The sequence below is a fragment of the Monodelphis domestica genome, chromosome 1 (assembly GCF_027887165.1).
Source record: "Monodelphis domestica isolate mMonDom1 chromosome 1, mMonDom1.pri, whole genome shotgun sequence".
Taxonomy (NCBI): domain Eukaryota; kingdom Metazoa; phylum Chordata; class Mammalia; order Didelphimorphia; family Didelphidae; genus Monodelphis; species Monodelphis domestica.
Genome location: NC_077227.1, coordinates 35,456,824 through 35,470,660, shown reverse-complemented (window position 1 = coordinate 35,470,660; position 13,837 = coordinate 35,456,824). Strand labels below are relative to the sequence as shown.

General features: G+C 44.0%; 1 protein-coding gene across 4 annotated transcripts in view; it reads right to left on the bottom strand.

The window, feature by feature from the left end:
• The window catches only part of CHRNB4 (cholinergic receptor nicotinic beta 4 subunit), a 71,752-nt gene that overhangs the window by 16,152 nt on the left and 41,763 nt on the right, over positions 1–13,837 (bottom strand). For 3 of the 4 annotated variants that reach the window (XM_056797030.1, XM_016428631.2, XM_016428630.2), the window contains one exon: positions 4,383–4,427. In XM_056797030.1, coding sequence (XP_056653008.1) covers positions 4,383–4,427 — 45 coding nt within the window. Of the gene's footprint in view, positions 1–4,382; positions 4,428–8,632; positions 9,096–13,837 lie in introns of those variants that run through there. The other variant, XM_007477997.3, reaches the window with a different exon arrangement.

The window sequence follows — 13,837 nt, the reverse complement described above, 5'->3', positions numbered from 1 at the left end:
CCTCTCTTTGACCAGCACTCAGTTGCAGCCACCATCACCGTACCCTATCTTTTCTTCTCTTTCTAGGGTACAGATGCAGGTTCCCCCATTGTCTAGATCTCATGGCAGAGACTTGACTTGGCCAGAACTGACTAGAACAGGTAGCTTTGCCACAAAGCATCTTCCCTAATTGCATAGCTTGGTCTTCTCCATGGCAGCCATAGGGTAGGCATTGGTCTTCTCTGTAATAGCCTCTCCTACTTCTGACCTATCTCTTTTTTTGTCATTCTTATTTGTGAGCTTGCTGATTCTGTGGCTTTAACCCAGCTACCAGAGATCACCAGGAAAGTCAGAGTGAGCATTACCCAAATAGGGTTAGGCAACCACATCCACTGAATTACTGGTATGGCTGAGGATCAAGGCATGATGGCAATAACAAGCAATGGCTCAAGGGATGAAAGCTTTAGGGAAAGGATCTGGTTTGGACAAATGCCCAACTCCTCCCTCACTTCCTGCACCTCTCCTCCTGGCCTAGCAGAATGACCTGGTGTGAAGCCCTGCCTGGGATGGTAAAATGAAGTTCCAGTATCAAGGACTGAACAAGCATAAACCATAATGCCAGACCTCCTAGGGACAAGTGGTTGGTTTATTTGGGAGGGAGGGGCATTGGGATCCAATGGGCTTGGGAGATCCAATTACTGAAACAGAATTTCGGTTTTAGACAAGATAAGGGCAAGTTGGAGGATTTTTCTGCCTCCTCTCTCTCCCCAAATTTCCAGGCAATGCTAGTGGCTACTTTTATTCTCTAATTGTTTTGCCTTCAGATCCTGGTCCAGGGACACCATGCTCCCTCTTGACTCAGTTATAGTAATAAATAGTTGCTAGATACTTCTGAGTGATTAGTGTGGAAGGATGGGCCAACTGGGGGGGGGGCTATAGATAGAGCAGATGAGACTGGAGTCAGGAAGTTCTGAGTTAAAATCTGACCTCACACACTGACTGTGTGACCCTGGGCAAATCACTTCACTCTGATTGCCTCAGTTTCCTCATCTGTGAAATAAACTAGAGAAGAAAATGGCAAAGCACTCCAGTATCTTTGCCAAGAAAACCCCAAGTGAAATTGTGAAGAGTTAGACATGACTAAAATGATTGAAGAATAATCAAGTGTGGATGGATACTACCAGGCTTATCTGTGACCCAGAAAAATGGATTTCTGAATCAAGAAGTTCATGTGATATTTTTCCCTCGCATGACCAGGATATATGCATCCCTAGCAGTCTTTGAAAGGGTGGCCCCTGTAAGTTATCATTCATAGGAAGCTTGGAATCTTCCCTGTAATAGATAAAATTTGGCTTTTTATTTGGGGGGGGGGGAGGTAGATCGGTAGTAGAGAACACCCAGTGAGGAAACATCCCCCCCTTTTTTAAATAAGCCTTAACTTCTGTTATAAGGCAGAAGAGCCAAAAGGACTAAATGACTTGCCCAGGGTCACACAGCACATTTGACCCCAGAACCTCCTGACTCTAGGCCTGGTGCTCTCTACCCACTGTGCTACTTAGCTGCCCCTGGCTTTACCAAAGCAGGTCAACCTTTTCTCAACAACTCACAGTCTCAGAGAAATGCCCAGGCACTGAAAAGTGAAAAGGTCTGTCCAGAGTCACCCCCTCCTAGTAAATGTCAGAATCCTCTTTTTCCTGATCTGAGGCCACAAGCACTAATATTGCTGTCCATGGTCCCTAAGCTTCTGATAGTATTTATGTGTATGAGGATCTTGTCGTCCTCCACTCAGTGTGGCACCTAGGCTGCTGCCTGCCCCACGCATTCCTTAATCCTCTTCCCCAGAACTGGAAGGACCTTAGAAATCGGCTCATATGAGCCAGAGGAGGGCTCGGAGACCCATCTGAGAGCTCGCTCAGCCCCAGCCCTGAGTCACTTTGGGAGGGAGAGTCACTGAGGCATGCCCAGCCTGTGGCTCCTGGGGCATCCAGCTGCCTCTGACTTCTCTGAAACAGGAGCACATACTTTGGACCCTCAGGCTAATGCTAGCCACTTACTTTTACATGTACATGACAGGTATACAAGAAGATGGGTGGGTGTGGTGCCAGGACTGACTTCTGGCTCTTCCTCTGCTATATCCTGGCTGTGTGTCTTTAGCTGAATCCCTCCAGCCCTCGTACACCAGAGCGGGTTACCTGAAGCTGTGAAATCACTGGTCCTGTCATTACTTATCCCCTTATCCTTATATGTGGGATTCCATGGAAAGAGCCCCAACTCCTTCCTCTGACACTTTCTCTCTATGTGACACTGGGATTCACTAGTGCTCAATTTCCTCATCTGAGGCCCCTGTGTTCCTGTGGCTTTAAGAAACAGAACTGATGCCAAAAAGTCTGCCTTAGGAGAACACATTTCCTCACTAGTAAGGAAGAAAGAAGCATTTATATTGTGCCTACCATAAGCCAGGCACTGTGCTAAGAGCCTCACAAATATGATTTGATTCTTATAACACCCATGGGATGTAGGTGCTGTTATTATCCTGAATGTACAGTTGGGGAAACTGAGGCAGAGATCACTGAAGTAATTTGCCTAGTGTCATACAGCTAGCAAGTGTCTGAGGCAGGATTTGAACTCAGATCTTCTTGAGAGCTACAATCAAGTCTATCTGTTATGCCACCTGCCAATGCCTATACATAAGTAGATTGACTATATATGCCATATGTGGTACGCCATATATACTATATCATACGTCATATACCACGGTATACCACATATGCCATAGATTGACCAATCTCATTATAGATGTGGTCTAAAAAGAACAATAAGGAGCTATGTTGCTGTAAACTGTTGGTGATAGAAAGAGTGTTGTCCTTGGAGTCAAGAGAGACTTAGGTTGAAATTCTGGTTCTGCCCTCTGACTGGGACTCATTTAATCTCCCTGTGACTTAGTTTCCTTCTCTGTAAAATGGGGATAATAGAAACTTCAAAATGCCCCATTTGCTGGGTTATTGTGAAACACAAATGAGAAAAAACATAACAAGGCAACATTGTGCCAGCACGTATAAATGCTAGCTCTTATTAATGTGTGTAAAGAGCTTGGTCAGCCTCAGAGCTCTATGTAAATGCCAGACATTATTATTATTGACACTCCAAGCTTGAGTGGGGCTAATTTCCAGCCAAGAGGCGCCTGCCCATGTGTGGTAGTCCATGATCTTTGCCAGACCATGGCAGAACCTTGGAGGGATGGGAGTTTAAGTGAAGTGGGCAGCTTCCCCCCCCCCCCTTATCCCAGGTTCCCTAGAGAGAAATTTGGAAAGTGAGAACTTATAAGGAGGAGGAAGAGGAGGAAGAATGATGTTGTGCCCTACCCCTCTGTCACCCAGTAGTGACTCAACACATAGGAGATGCTTAATGGAACTGAATGATTACCATTGGGTGGCACTTTAAGGTGAGGAGATAAAGAAATATACCCTGAGACTTGGGGGTGGAAGAAGCTATCTCCTCCAATTCCTTCATTTTTCAGGAGAGGAAATGAAGGCTAAGAGAGAAGAAGTGATCTATTAAAGATCACACAGACGTAGAATTTGAATCCAAGCCCAAGTTTTCTAAGTATCCTGGGCTTGGATAATAAAACCAATTATAGTGATTATTATAATGCTTAATATTTATAGAGCACTTTAAAGTTTACTTCTATCACCTCATTTAACCCTCACAACAATTTCATTGATAGGTTTAGGGGACTGATGGGAATACCAGTCAGGCTGAGCCTTCTGAAAGGGGGGGAGGGGACCCCTGACCCCCAAAAAGAATTGATTCTACCTCCTTGATGGTCTGACCCCCACAAAGGACACCACTAGATGTCAGCAGTGGCTAAAAAGAACTTGGGAGTTGTGGTTTGAAGTACCTGGAAGGGCACCTTTGATGTTAATTATTGATTAATCTTAAGTTTCCCTTTTCATTTTGGAGAACCAAGCCCTGGTGACTCTTCTAAATGGCCTTGGCCTTAGATCGTCCCACAAGAAGGCCCCCCTCCTAAGCAGCCAAGACCAGCCAGGAGCCAGCTGTCTTTCTTCAGTTAGGTAGAAGATCTAGGGTGAAAGGGATCATAGGATCCTGCATTTAGAGCTGGGAGAGAGCTTAGAGGTCATCTGGCTCAACTCCATTCCATTTAATAGATGAGAAAACTGAGGGCCAAAGTCGGTGAGTGATTTTTCCAATGTCCAGCTGGTAGTAAGCATCAGACAGGGAGGATCTGAACTCAGGTCTTCTAACTCCAGAGTCAGTACTCTTCTTACTATCCCTTCCTGGCCCTCTCTGGTCCCAGAGGCTACAGATCCAGCACCCTCTGCAATCTTTTTCCCTTCCATCATCTACCTTTGCAGTTTCCCCCCTTCTCCCACCATGCTTACCTGTCTCATTCCAGAGCCTGGCTTTAGCACTGCCTGAATTTCTCTCTGCAAAAAGAAGGGACAATGTCTTTTGGAAAGGTCATTGTAACAGGACTTTAAGACTGACAGAGCAAGGTAGGAAGTTCTGACATTATTATCCTCCTTTTATAGGAAAGGAAACTGAGTCATGGGGAAAGGTAAAGGGATCGCCCAAGATCATACTGCTAGGAAGAAGGGATGAGGCAGAGACTCTGAATCCTGTATCCTTTCTACCACCCCAAGCTAATCCGACCTCAGCACCTCCTCCAAACTCCATGTGCTTTACCTATTCAGGAGAAACAATGTGGACTTGATCTACCCAGCCTTGCTTGACTTCTGTACAGCATTGTGCCGGCACCAGCTCCTGAGAGCCTCTTGTTAAATGTTCAGTATGAGTATTTACACCTAAAAATTTGAAACAACTGCCTATCTTGGCCAAGAAAACCCCAAATGAGATCATAGAGAGTCAGACATGACTGAAACAACTGAACAACAGATCAGAGCTCAATTTATTATTTTGTGGCTTGCCTAGATTTAAAAGTGTTAATATTGCAAATTAATCTTAAAAGTTTCTGTACCCATATTACCCCCTCCCCAGAAGCTGATTGTTAAATGTTTACAACCTTACCTTTTCTTCTTTGTTAAAACCCTTACCTTCCATTTCAGAATCAATACTAATCAGTTCCAAGGCAGAAGAGTGGTAGGGGCTAGGCAATTGGAGTTAAGTGACTTGTTCAGCATCACACAGGTAAGAAGTTTCCGAGGCTGGATTTAAATGCAGGCCCTCCCATCTCCAGTCTAACTTTCGACTCAGTGAGCCACCTAGCCTCTCCCATGCTTCTTGATTGCTCTATAAACACTGATTGATCTCAGCAAGAGGGCAGTAGAAGGCTCAAAGAATGAAGTTCTCACCATAGTGGAGAACTTGTGACTGTAGGCTAATAATAATGATACTGATAATACTAATAACTGGCATTTATAGTGTACTTTAAGACTCACCAAATGCTTTACATCTCTTCTTTTATTTGAGTTTCTCTCCCAAATTCATGACATCACTATAGATGCCTTAATTCAGGCAAGATCAGCCTCAAATCCAGCCCCCTTTACCCACAGCTGACTAGATTGCTCTTTCCCTCTTCCTGAAGCCACATAATATATATACATAATCCTATTTACATCTGGTTTGTCCAGAGTGGGGAGTAACAGACTCATTCTATGGAAAAAGGTGGTTGAGAAGATAAGAGTGTAAAATGGCAGACTTGGGAGAGACTTTAAAACACAAAAGAGAATGTGTCAGAGCTGGAAGGGATGTTAGAAGCCAGGATATAGACTGCCAGACAGAGGAAGACCCTTAGAAGATAGAAAAGCAAATGACAGTGTCCAGAGAGGAACCTCAGAACACAGGAAAAAGAATGTTCAAGCTGGGAAGAAGCTTAGAACACCAAAGAGTGTATACAGAGCTGGGAGAGAGCTTAGAACAAAGAACAGAGTGTTGGAGTTGAGGAAGGATGTTAGAACACACAACAGAGAATGTGGAGTTGAGGAAGGATGTTAGAACACACAACAGAGAATGTGGAGTTGAGGAAGGATGTTCGAACATACAACAGAGAATGTGGAGTTGAGGAAGGATGTTCGAACATACAACAGAGAATGTGGAGTTGAGGAAGGATGTTAGAACACACAACAGAGAATGTGGAGTTGAGGAAGGATGTTCGAACACACAACAGAGAATGTGGAGTTGAGGAAGGATGTTAGAACACACAACAGAGAATGTGGAGTTGAGGAAGGATGTTCGAACACACAACAGAGAATGTGGAGTTGAGGAAGGATGTTCGAACACACAACAGAGAATGTGGAGTTGAGGAAGGATGTTAGAACACACAACAGAGAATGTGAAGTTGAGGAAGGATGTTCGAACACACAACAGAGAATGTGGAGTTGAGGAAGGATGTTAGAACACACAACAGAGAATGTGGAGTTGAGGAAGGATGTTCGAACACACAACAGAGAATGTGGAGTTGAGGAAGGATGTTAGAACACACAACAGAGAATGTGGAGTTGAGGAAGGATGTTCGAACACACAACAGAGAATGTGGAGTTGAGGAAGGATGTTAGAACACACAACAGAGAATGTGGAGTTGAGGAAGGATGTTAGAACACAGAATATAACATGTCTGAGTTGTAAGAGACCCTAGAATTAATCTCTGTGACAGAAAAGGAAGCAGACATAAAGGGTTATATTCTCCATCTCCAATCAAATGTTCGGTTCAAGGCTGTGGAAGTTCTGATTGGGTCTTGAAGAGACTCTAAATTCTCTCTTTCACCCCATCCCAAGACCCACAGAAGGTCCAAGGGGCAGACTACAGACAAATAAATCTTCACTTTAGTGGATTTCTCCATGACTTGTGAGCTTTGCTCCTGGGTGAGGATGTAAGTGAAGCTCTCCTGCCTGGGAGCTCTCCTGACTGAAGGCCCTCCCAGCTCTGACATTGTTCATTTTCTCTTCTGAGGGCCTGATTGCCTTCAAGTTTCTGGCTTGGAATAGAGGTGCTTCCCCCAAAGATTGTTCATGAAGTGATTTCATTATCTTGCCTAGTGACAGTTCATGGAAAACCAGGGCTTTACAACTCTGGGATACAGGGTCGATTTCCTTTTTTCTTGAACCAATGCTGTAATCAGGATGCTATCTGTGCATTACCTACTAAAGAAGAGAATCAAACTCTGACCAGAAATGGTGTGTGTGTGTGTGGGTGTGTGAGGGTCCTATGAGCTCAGTTCACTAGTGTACCCTCTGAAGAGGCAATATGTATCATAGAAAAGAGCCCTGACCTAGGCATCTTGAAACCTGGCCTCCATTTCTCCACTGTGACTGAATCACTTTGCCTGAATCTCTTCTGTCAAGTACAGAAAATAACAAGGACTATTTACCTCATAGAGTTATTGTGAAGAAAGTCCTTTGTAAACCTTGAAACACTTTAGAAATAGAAGCAATTAGATTTCAAACCCCAGCTCCAAGATTTACCAGCTCTGTGATCCTGGGCAAGTCCTCCACCTCTCAGCTTCACAATGCCTGGCACATCAAAAGCAACCAATAAAGGAGATCTCTCTCTCCCTTTCTCCCCCCTCTCTCTCCATCCTCCCTTTCTTTTCTCTCCATCTTTCCTTCTCTCTATCCTCTTTCCTTCTCTCTCCCTCTCTCCCCCTCCCTCCTCCCTTTCTTTTTCTTCTCTTTCCTTCTCTCTCCTCTCTCCCCTATTTCTTTCTTTCCCTGTCTGCTTCTCTCTGTCTTTGTCTTGTCTGTCTGTCTCTACCCCCCCCCCCACCTGGAGGATGGGATGACCTCATAAAGTCAGTGTAAGAAAAGTAGCATATGTATATGTATATATGCTATATATATGCTATATATATATGTATATATGTATATACATACATATATATGTATATATGTGTATATATATACATATATATATACATATATATATGTATATATATACATACCTGGGTATGGGATTATACGTTGCTTTTCTTATTACCTCACAGTATCGGGTGACATAGCAGAAAAAGTGTTGGGTGTGGAGGGAAGATTTGGATTCTAATCCTGCTTCAAGCACTCAGTACCTCTATGAACTCATTAAACAAACTGCTTCACTTGTCTCTGCCTCAGTTTTCTCATTTATAAAATGGGAATGATTACAGCCCTACATCCCAAGACTGCTGGGAAAATCAGATAAGATAATATTTGTAAAGTGCTTGTATTGGTGTATTCTATCATCCTCATCCTCATCATCATCATCATCATCATTATTATTATTATTATTATTATTATTATTATTATTATTATTAGCCAAAGCCGAAAGAGTGCTGTGGGGACCGGCAGGGGCGCCCCTCAGGCTCTGGGGTTCTCGCCCGGACTTTCAGGGAGCTTTGCCTCTGGGATAGTGGGCATGGCCTCTCCTGACTGATTCACTCCTGGCCACTCAGTGTCTCTCCCCCCCCCCCGCCCCGTCCCCCTCCTTTTACTCCTCTCCCCACCCCGCTCCCCCTCCCTATCAAGTCCAGGGTAACTGTCCCAGGAAATGCTGGCAGATGCCGAGCTGCCATTCACCTTGACTCCAGCCCGGCCCGGCTCGTAGAGGGAGCTGGCGCTCCGAGCCGGGAAGTTAGTCCTAAGTAGCGGGACCCTGCTCCCCGCCTCCCCTCCGGTCCGACCAGCTTCCCCAAAGGTGACTCACGGTTGCAGAAGATGGAAACCATAGCGAGGAGGAGAAGGAGGAGGAAGAGGAGCGTGGGTGCCTTCCTCATGGCAGGGGGAGCAGGAGAGGAGAGGCTGCTCCCCCGGACAGGCTGCCGGAGCTGGGCTGGCCACACAGGCACGGGGCGCAGACTCTCCCGGAGCCTCGGGATCCGCAGCTCCCCCAAAGCCGGCGGGCGATAGGACGCTGCTGAGTGGGCTGGCCGGCACCGAGCCCAGCTGGCTGGAGAGCTCTGACCCCTCCCTCCTTTAGAAAGCGGGGTGGAGGAGGGGTGCGGCTGCCCAAGGGAGCCTCGGGGATGCGTGAAGTGAAGCAGAGAGGCAGTGTGGAGGGGAGGCACCAGGCAGGATGGGCACAGCGATGATTCATCCCATTAGAGGCTTCCCAGGGGCTTGTTCAGCTGTGGAGGGGTATGTGCAGGAGGCCAGGGGGGCAAGGATGGAGAGCACGCGAAGGCAAGCCATTAGAAGCTCAGCCAGCCCACTGGGCTCAGCAACCAGCTCTAAACGCCCAAGGGCCCCGATGCCCATCTTAGAGCGCTCCCCCGACCCCAGCTGAGTGATGGGGCACGTAGCTGCTGGCCCAGGGTCGAAGCCGACCTTACCTAGCGAATTTAGAGCTGGGAAGGGATATTTGAGATGGAGTCCCTTCGATTTTTTTTTAAATCCTTACCTTCTGTATTAGTAAAAACTTTAAAACAGACAGGTAAAGGCTAGGCAATTGGGATCAAGTGACTTGCCCAGAGTGACACAGCTAGGAAGTGTCTGAGGCCAGATTTGAACCAAGGACCCCCCAACTCACACTCTATCCACTGTGCCACCTAGCTGCCTCTAGTCCCTTCATCTTTTTTTTTTAAACCTTTACCTTCTGTCTTAGAATCAAAACTAAGTACTGATTCCAAGACAGAGGTGCCATTAAGGACTGGTAAGTGACTTGACCAGGGTCACACAGCTAGGAAGTGTCTGAGGTCAAATTTGAACCCAGGACCTCCCAATTCACACTCTATCCACTGTGCCACCTAGCTGCCTCTAGTCCCTTCATTTTTTAAAAACCCTTACCTTCTGTCTTAGAATCAAAACTAAGTATTGATTCCAAGACAGAGGTGCCATAAGGGCTAGTAAGTGACTTGGCCAGGGTCACACAGCTAGGAAGTGTCTGAGGTCAGATTTGAACCCAGATTCTTCCAACTCTTAAACCTAGTACTTTTTCCACTGTGCTAACCAGCTGCCTCCCATCCCTTTGTCATAATAGAGAGGAAACTGAGAGTAAGAAACTTTTCTAATCTAGGGTCATAGAGATGGCCCAGCAGCAGAGTTTCAACTGTGGATCCTCTGATTCCAAATCAAGTGGTCTTTCCATTAGGAAGGAGAAGTTGCCCTGCTCAGTTGTGGTTCCAGGATGAGGAGCAGGAACTATAGGTTCCTAAAGTCAGAACTGGAAGAGTTCTTGGAAATTATCTGGTCAAGACTTCTTCATTTTCCAGTTGGAGAAACTGAGTCACAGAGAGGTTAAAATTATTTTCCCAAGGCTCTAAGGTTAATTTATGACAAAACTAGGACTCTGGCCACAACTCCAGACTCAGTTTTTCCTCCCCCTCCTTCTTTTCACCACACCACATCTATTGGTAGGAAGGACCTTGGACAAGGATAGGAAAGGCAGCTTCCTCTTGGGTCCCCCTTGTATCTGTGTCTAGAAAGCCTTTCCCTGGGAGGATAAGAGCATTCATTCACTCTGTGCTCCCCTCCCATTGCCCCGGAGCATTATCAAGCCTTAGGACTCAGAGCTGGAAGGGACCTTAAAGATCATTTAGTCTAAATGCCTCCTTTTATGGATGGGAAAACTGAGGCTCAGAGAGAATAAGCAACGTGTCCACAGTCACCAGATAGGGAGAGAATAGTCAAGTTCAGGTTCAAAGCCAGGGCTCTTTCCACAACATCACATTTCCCCTAGTGCCAGAAATTCCTCCCTTCACCCCCCCCCCCCCACCACGAGGTCTTTCTTAGAAAGAAAAAGACTTTACTTTGCAGTGTGGTTCTCATATAGACCTGGGTGAGCTGAAGGTATTACTATGTCCATTTTACAGATGAAGAAACCAGGCTTCTGAGAGTTTAGTGACTTTCCTGCGCTCACATAGCTGGCAAGTGTCTGAAGTAAGAACCGAACCCAGATATCTCCTTACTTTAAGTCCGGATCTCTCTCCATGACATCTTGCACTTTCTTTGTCCAATGAGACCTGAGGAGCCCAAAGTTCAAGGAAGCCTGGGAGAGGGAGGCTGCTTCTCCCTTCCAGGGCACTCTTGGAATCAGAACAGGTGCGAAAAGGAAGCCCTTAAGCAGGAACCAATTCAATTCTAGTTAGCAGATACTGTGAAGGCTGGAATGTAGAGGGGAAAAGCTGGGGTCAGAGAGACCTATTAGGAAACTATTTCAATAGCCCAGACAAAAGGTGATGAGAGCCCAACAGTGTGAATGGACAGATGTAAGATGCAGAACAGACAGGTCTTTGCAGCTGATTGAAGGTAGAGTAGGAGAAAGGGAAGTTCAAAGATGTCATTAAGATTTCAGCTCTGGGAGACTTAAGAGGAAGGTTGTGCCATCCACAGAATCCAGGTAGTTCATTGATTGGGGAATAGCTCAACAAATTGTGGTACATAAAGGTAATGGAAGGTTTTAAGAAGTTCTGTGCTTTAAGGAACAACGAATAGGATAAACTCAGAGAAGAATGAGAAGACTTATAAACTGAGCAAAACCAGGAAAGCAAAATATATAAGTATAAGAATATAAATGGAACAAAGACCAATAACAAAGCATTCAGATGTGAAATTATGACTAAGAAGAATTATAAACTCTTAATTTTCATGTAAAAGAAGGCTCCAAATCACTAAGAATAAGAGAATTGCACATTAAAGTAATCTTAAGGTTTCACCTCACACCCAGTAGATAGATACACTAATGCATTGTTGGTGGAACTGCAAATTCACTTACAAATTGAGTGGTCAAAACATTCATTCCCTTTGACCCAGAGATTCCACTGGGAAATTCATAAATATATTCATATATACCAAAGAGGCACATGGTAAATGGGTCCTACATGAACCAAAATATTTATAGAAGAACTTTTTGTGATAGCAAAAAACTATAAACAAAGTAGATGCTCCTTGATTAGGGAATGGCTAAACAAACTGGATATGTGAACATTTTAAAATATCATTGTACTATCAGAAATGAGGAATATGTGGGGAAAATTTTTGTAGCAAGTTTCTCTGAGAAGATTTTCACTTCCAAGTATATAAGGAATTAATTCAAATTCAAAAGAATAATTCTCCAACTGGTAGTCAAAGGATGTTAATAGTTTTCAAAGAAATCTAAGTTAGTAATTTAATTTAATTTTAAATCGTTTTCTTCTGTTTTAGTATTAATTCAAAGAAGAGTGGGAGGCAATCAGGTTTAAGTAACTTGCCCAGAAGCTAAGAAGTATCTGAGAACAGATTTGAATCCAGGTCCTCCTGACTCCTGGCCTGGTGTTCTATCCACTCTGCTACCTAGCTGCCTCCAAGTTATTAATTTTAGAAAAATATAAGTTAAAGCAACATTGAAATCCCACTTCACATCCCTTAGATTGGCAAAATTGACCAAAAATGGAAAATCACATGTTGGGAGGGGCTGCAGAAAGTACAGGCACATTTTTGCACTCTTGATCAATTTTTGAATTGATTCAACCATTCTGGAAAATAATTTGGAACTACTTCTCCATCACAACCAAATTGTGAAAGAAAATAGTTTTTGGTCAATTTTAAAAATTAAAGAGAAACATTGAATGTTACATTTTTTCAATGTATTGGTCATTTTTTTGGACTTTTTTCGCTTTTAGATTTTTTCTTCATTCTCATTTTTTTTTAAACCCTTACCTTCCGTCTTGGAGTCAATACTGTGTATTGGTTCCAAGGCAGAAGAGTGGTAAGGGCTAGGCAATGGGGGTCAAGTGACTTGCCTAGGGTCACACAGCTAAGAAGTGGCTGAGGCTGGATTTGACTTCATTCTCATTTTTAAAAAATCTTTATTATAGAGATTGGATCTCAGGGAACGGAGAGAAAAAATTTATGCTACGGAAAAACAAATTTTACCAAAAATTTATTTTAAAATATTTCTATACCAAATTTTCTTTTCAGTAATTTCCCTATCCTTGGCATCTCATTTATTTTTGGTTCTTTGCTACCATAGAATGCTTTTTGTCTCCCATTAGATTATCAGATCCTTGAAGGCAGAGATTAACTTTTGGTTTTCTTTGGGTCCCCCTTAGCACAGTACATGGCATGTAGTAGGTGCTTAATAAATGTCTATTGGCTAAATAAATGACTTCACTCAAATACCTGCTTCCTTGTGTTCCAATTATCTTTGATTCCAGCCTCTATTACTCCTCCCCCTGAATTGCCCCCTTTGACTAAAGTCATTCACTCCATTCCTTAGCTGATCCCATTTTCTCTCCACCACAGGAATGACAGAACCCTAGTGATCTCTCTAGAACTACCCTTCCCTCGTACCCTTCACTGTTCTCTTGACTTCATCACCTTTCTTCCTTCCTTCATCACCCCCTACACACACACATTCATCTGAAGTATTTAGGTCTGTCTTCTTCCTCTGTCAGAATGGGAACTCCTTGAAATCAGAGACTGTCGTGCTTTTCCATTTTCTGCTTCATTCATTCATTCATTCATTCATCCATTCATTCATTCATTCATTCATCCATCCATTCATTCATTCATTCATTCATTCATTCATTCATTCATTCATTCATTCATTCCAGACATCCTCCAAGTATATGGCATGTCTGTTTTGAATCTAATTGAGAATTTTTTTCCTAGAATGGGAAATCTCCTAAACCAGCCAAAAGTAGATAAAAAAAATGCCTTCTCCAAGATGACATGGCAGCCAAAAAGCCTGGTATGCATTGAGGCTTTCTCACTCTTCCCACCATGTGAATGGGTCAGATGCCCAACAGAAGAAGATGAAGTGTGAGCAATGAGTGGCCACAAAAATTTCATTCCTCAGCTGGAAACTTTGGTTCTGTCATATCTAAGGGAACTGAGATCCTGACACTGGCCCAGTGCCCCAGAAGGGCAGGGAAGGCGAGTCACAGAACTGCTTTACCCCCAGTAAAAGAGCCAAGTGCCTGCCAATTAATTC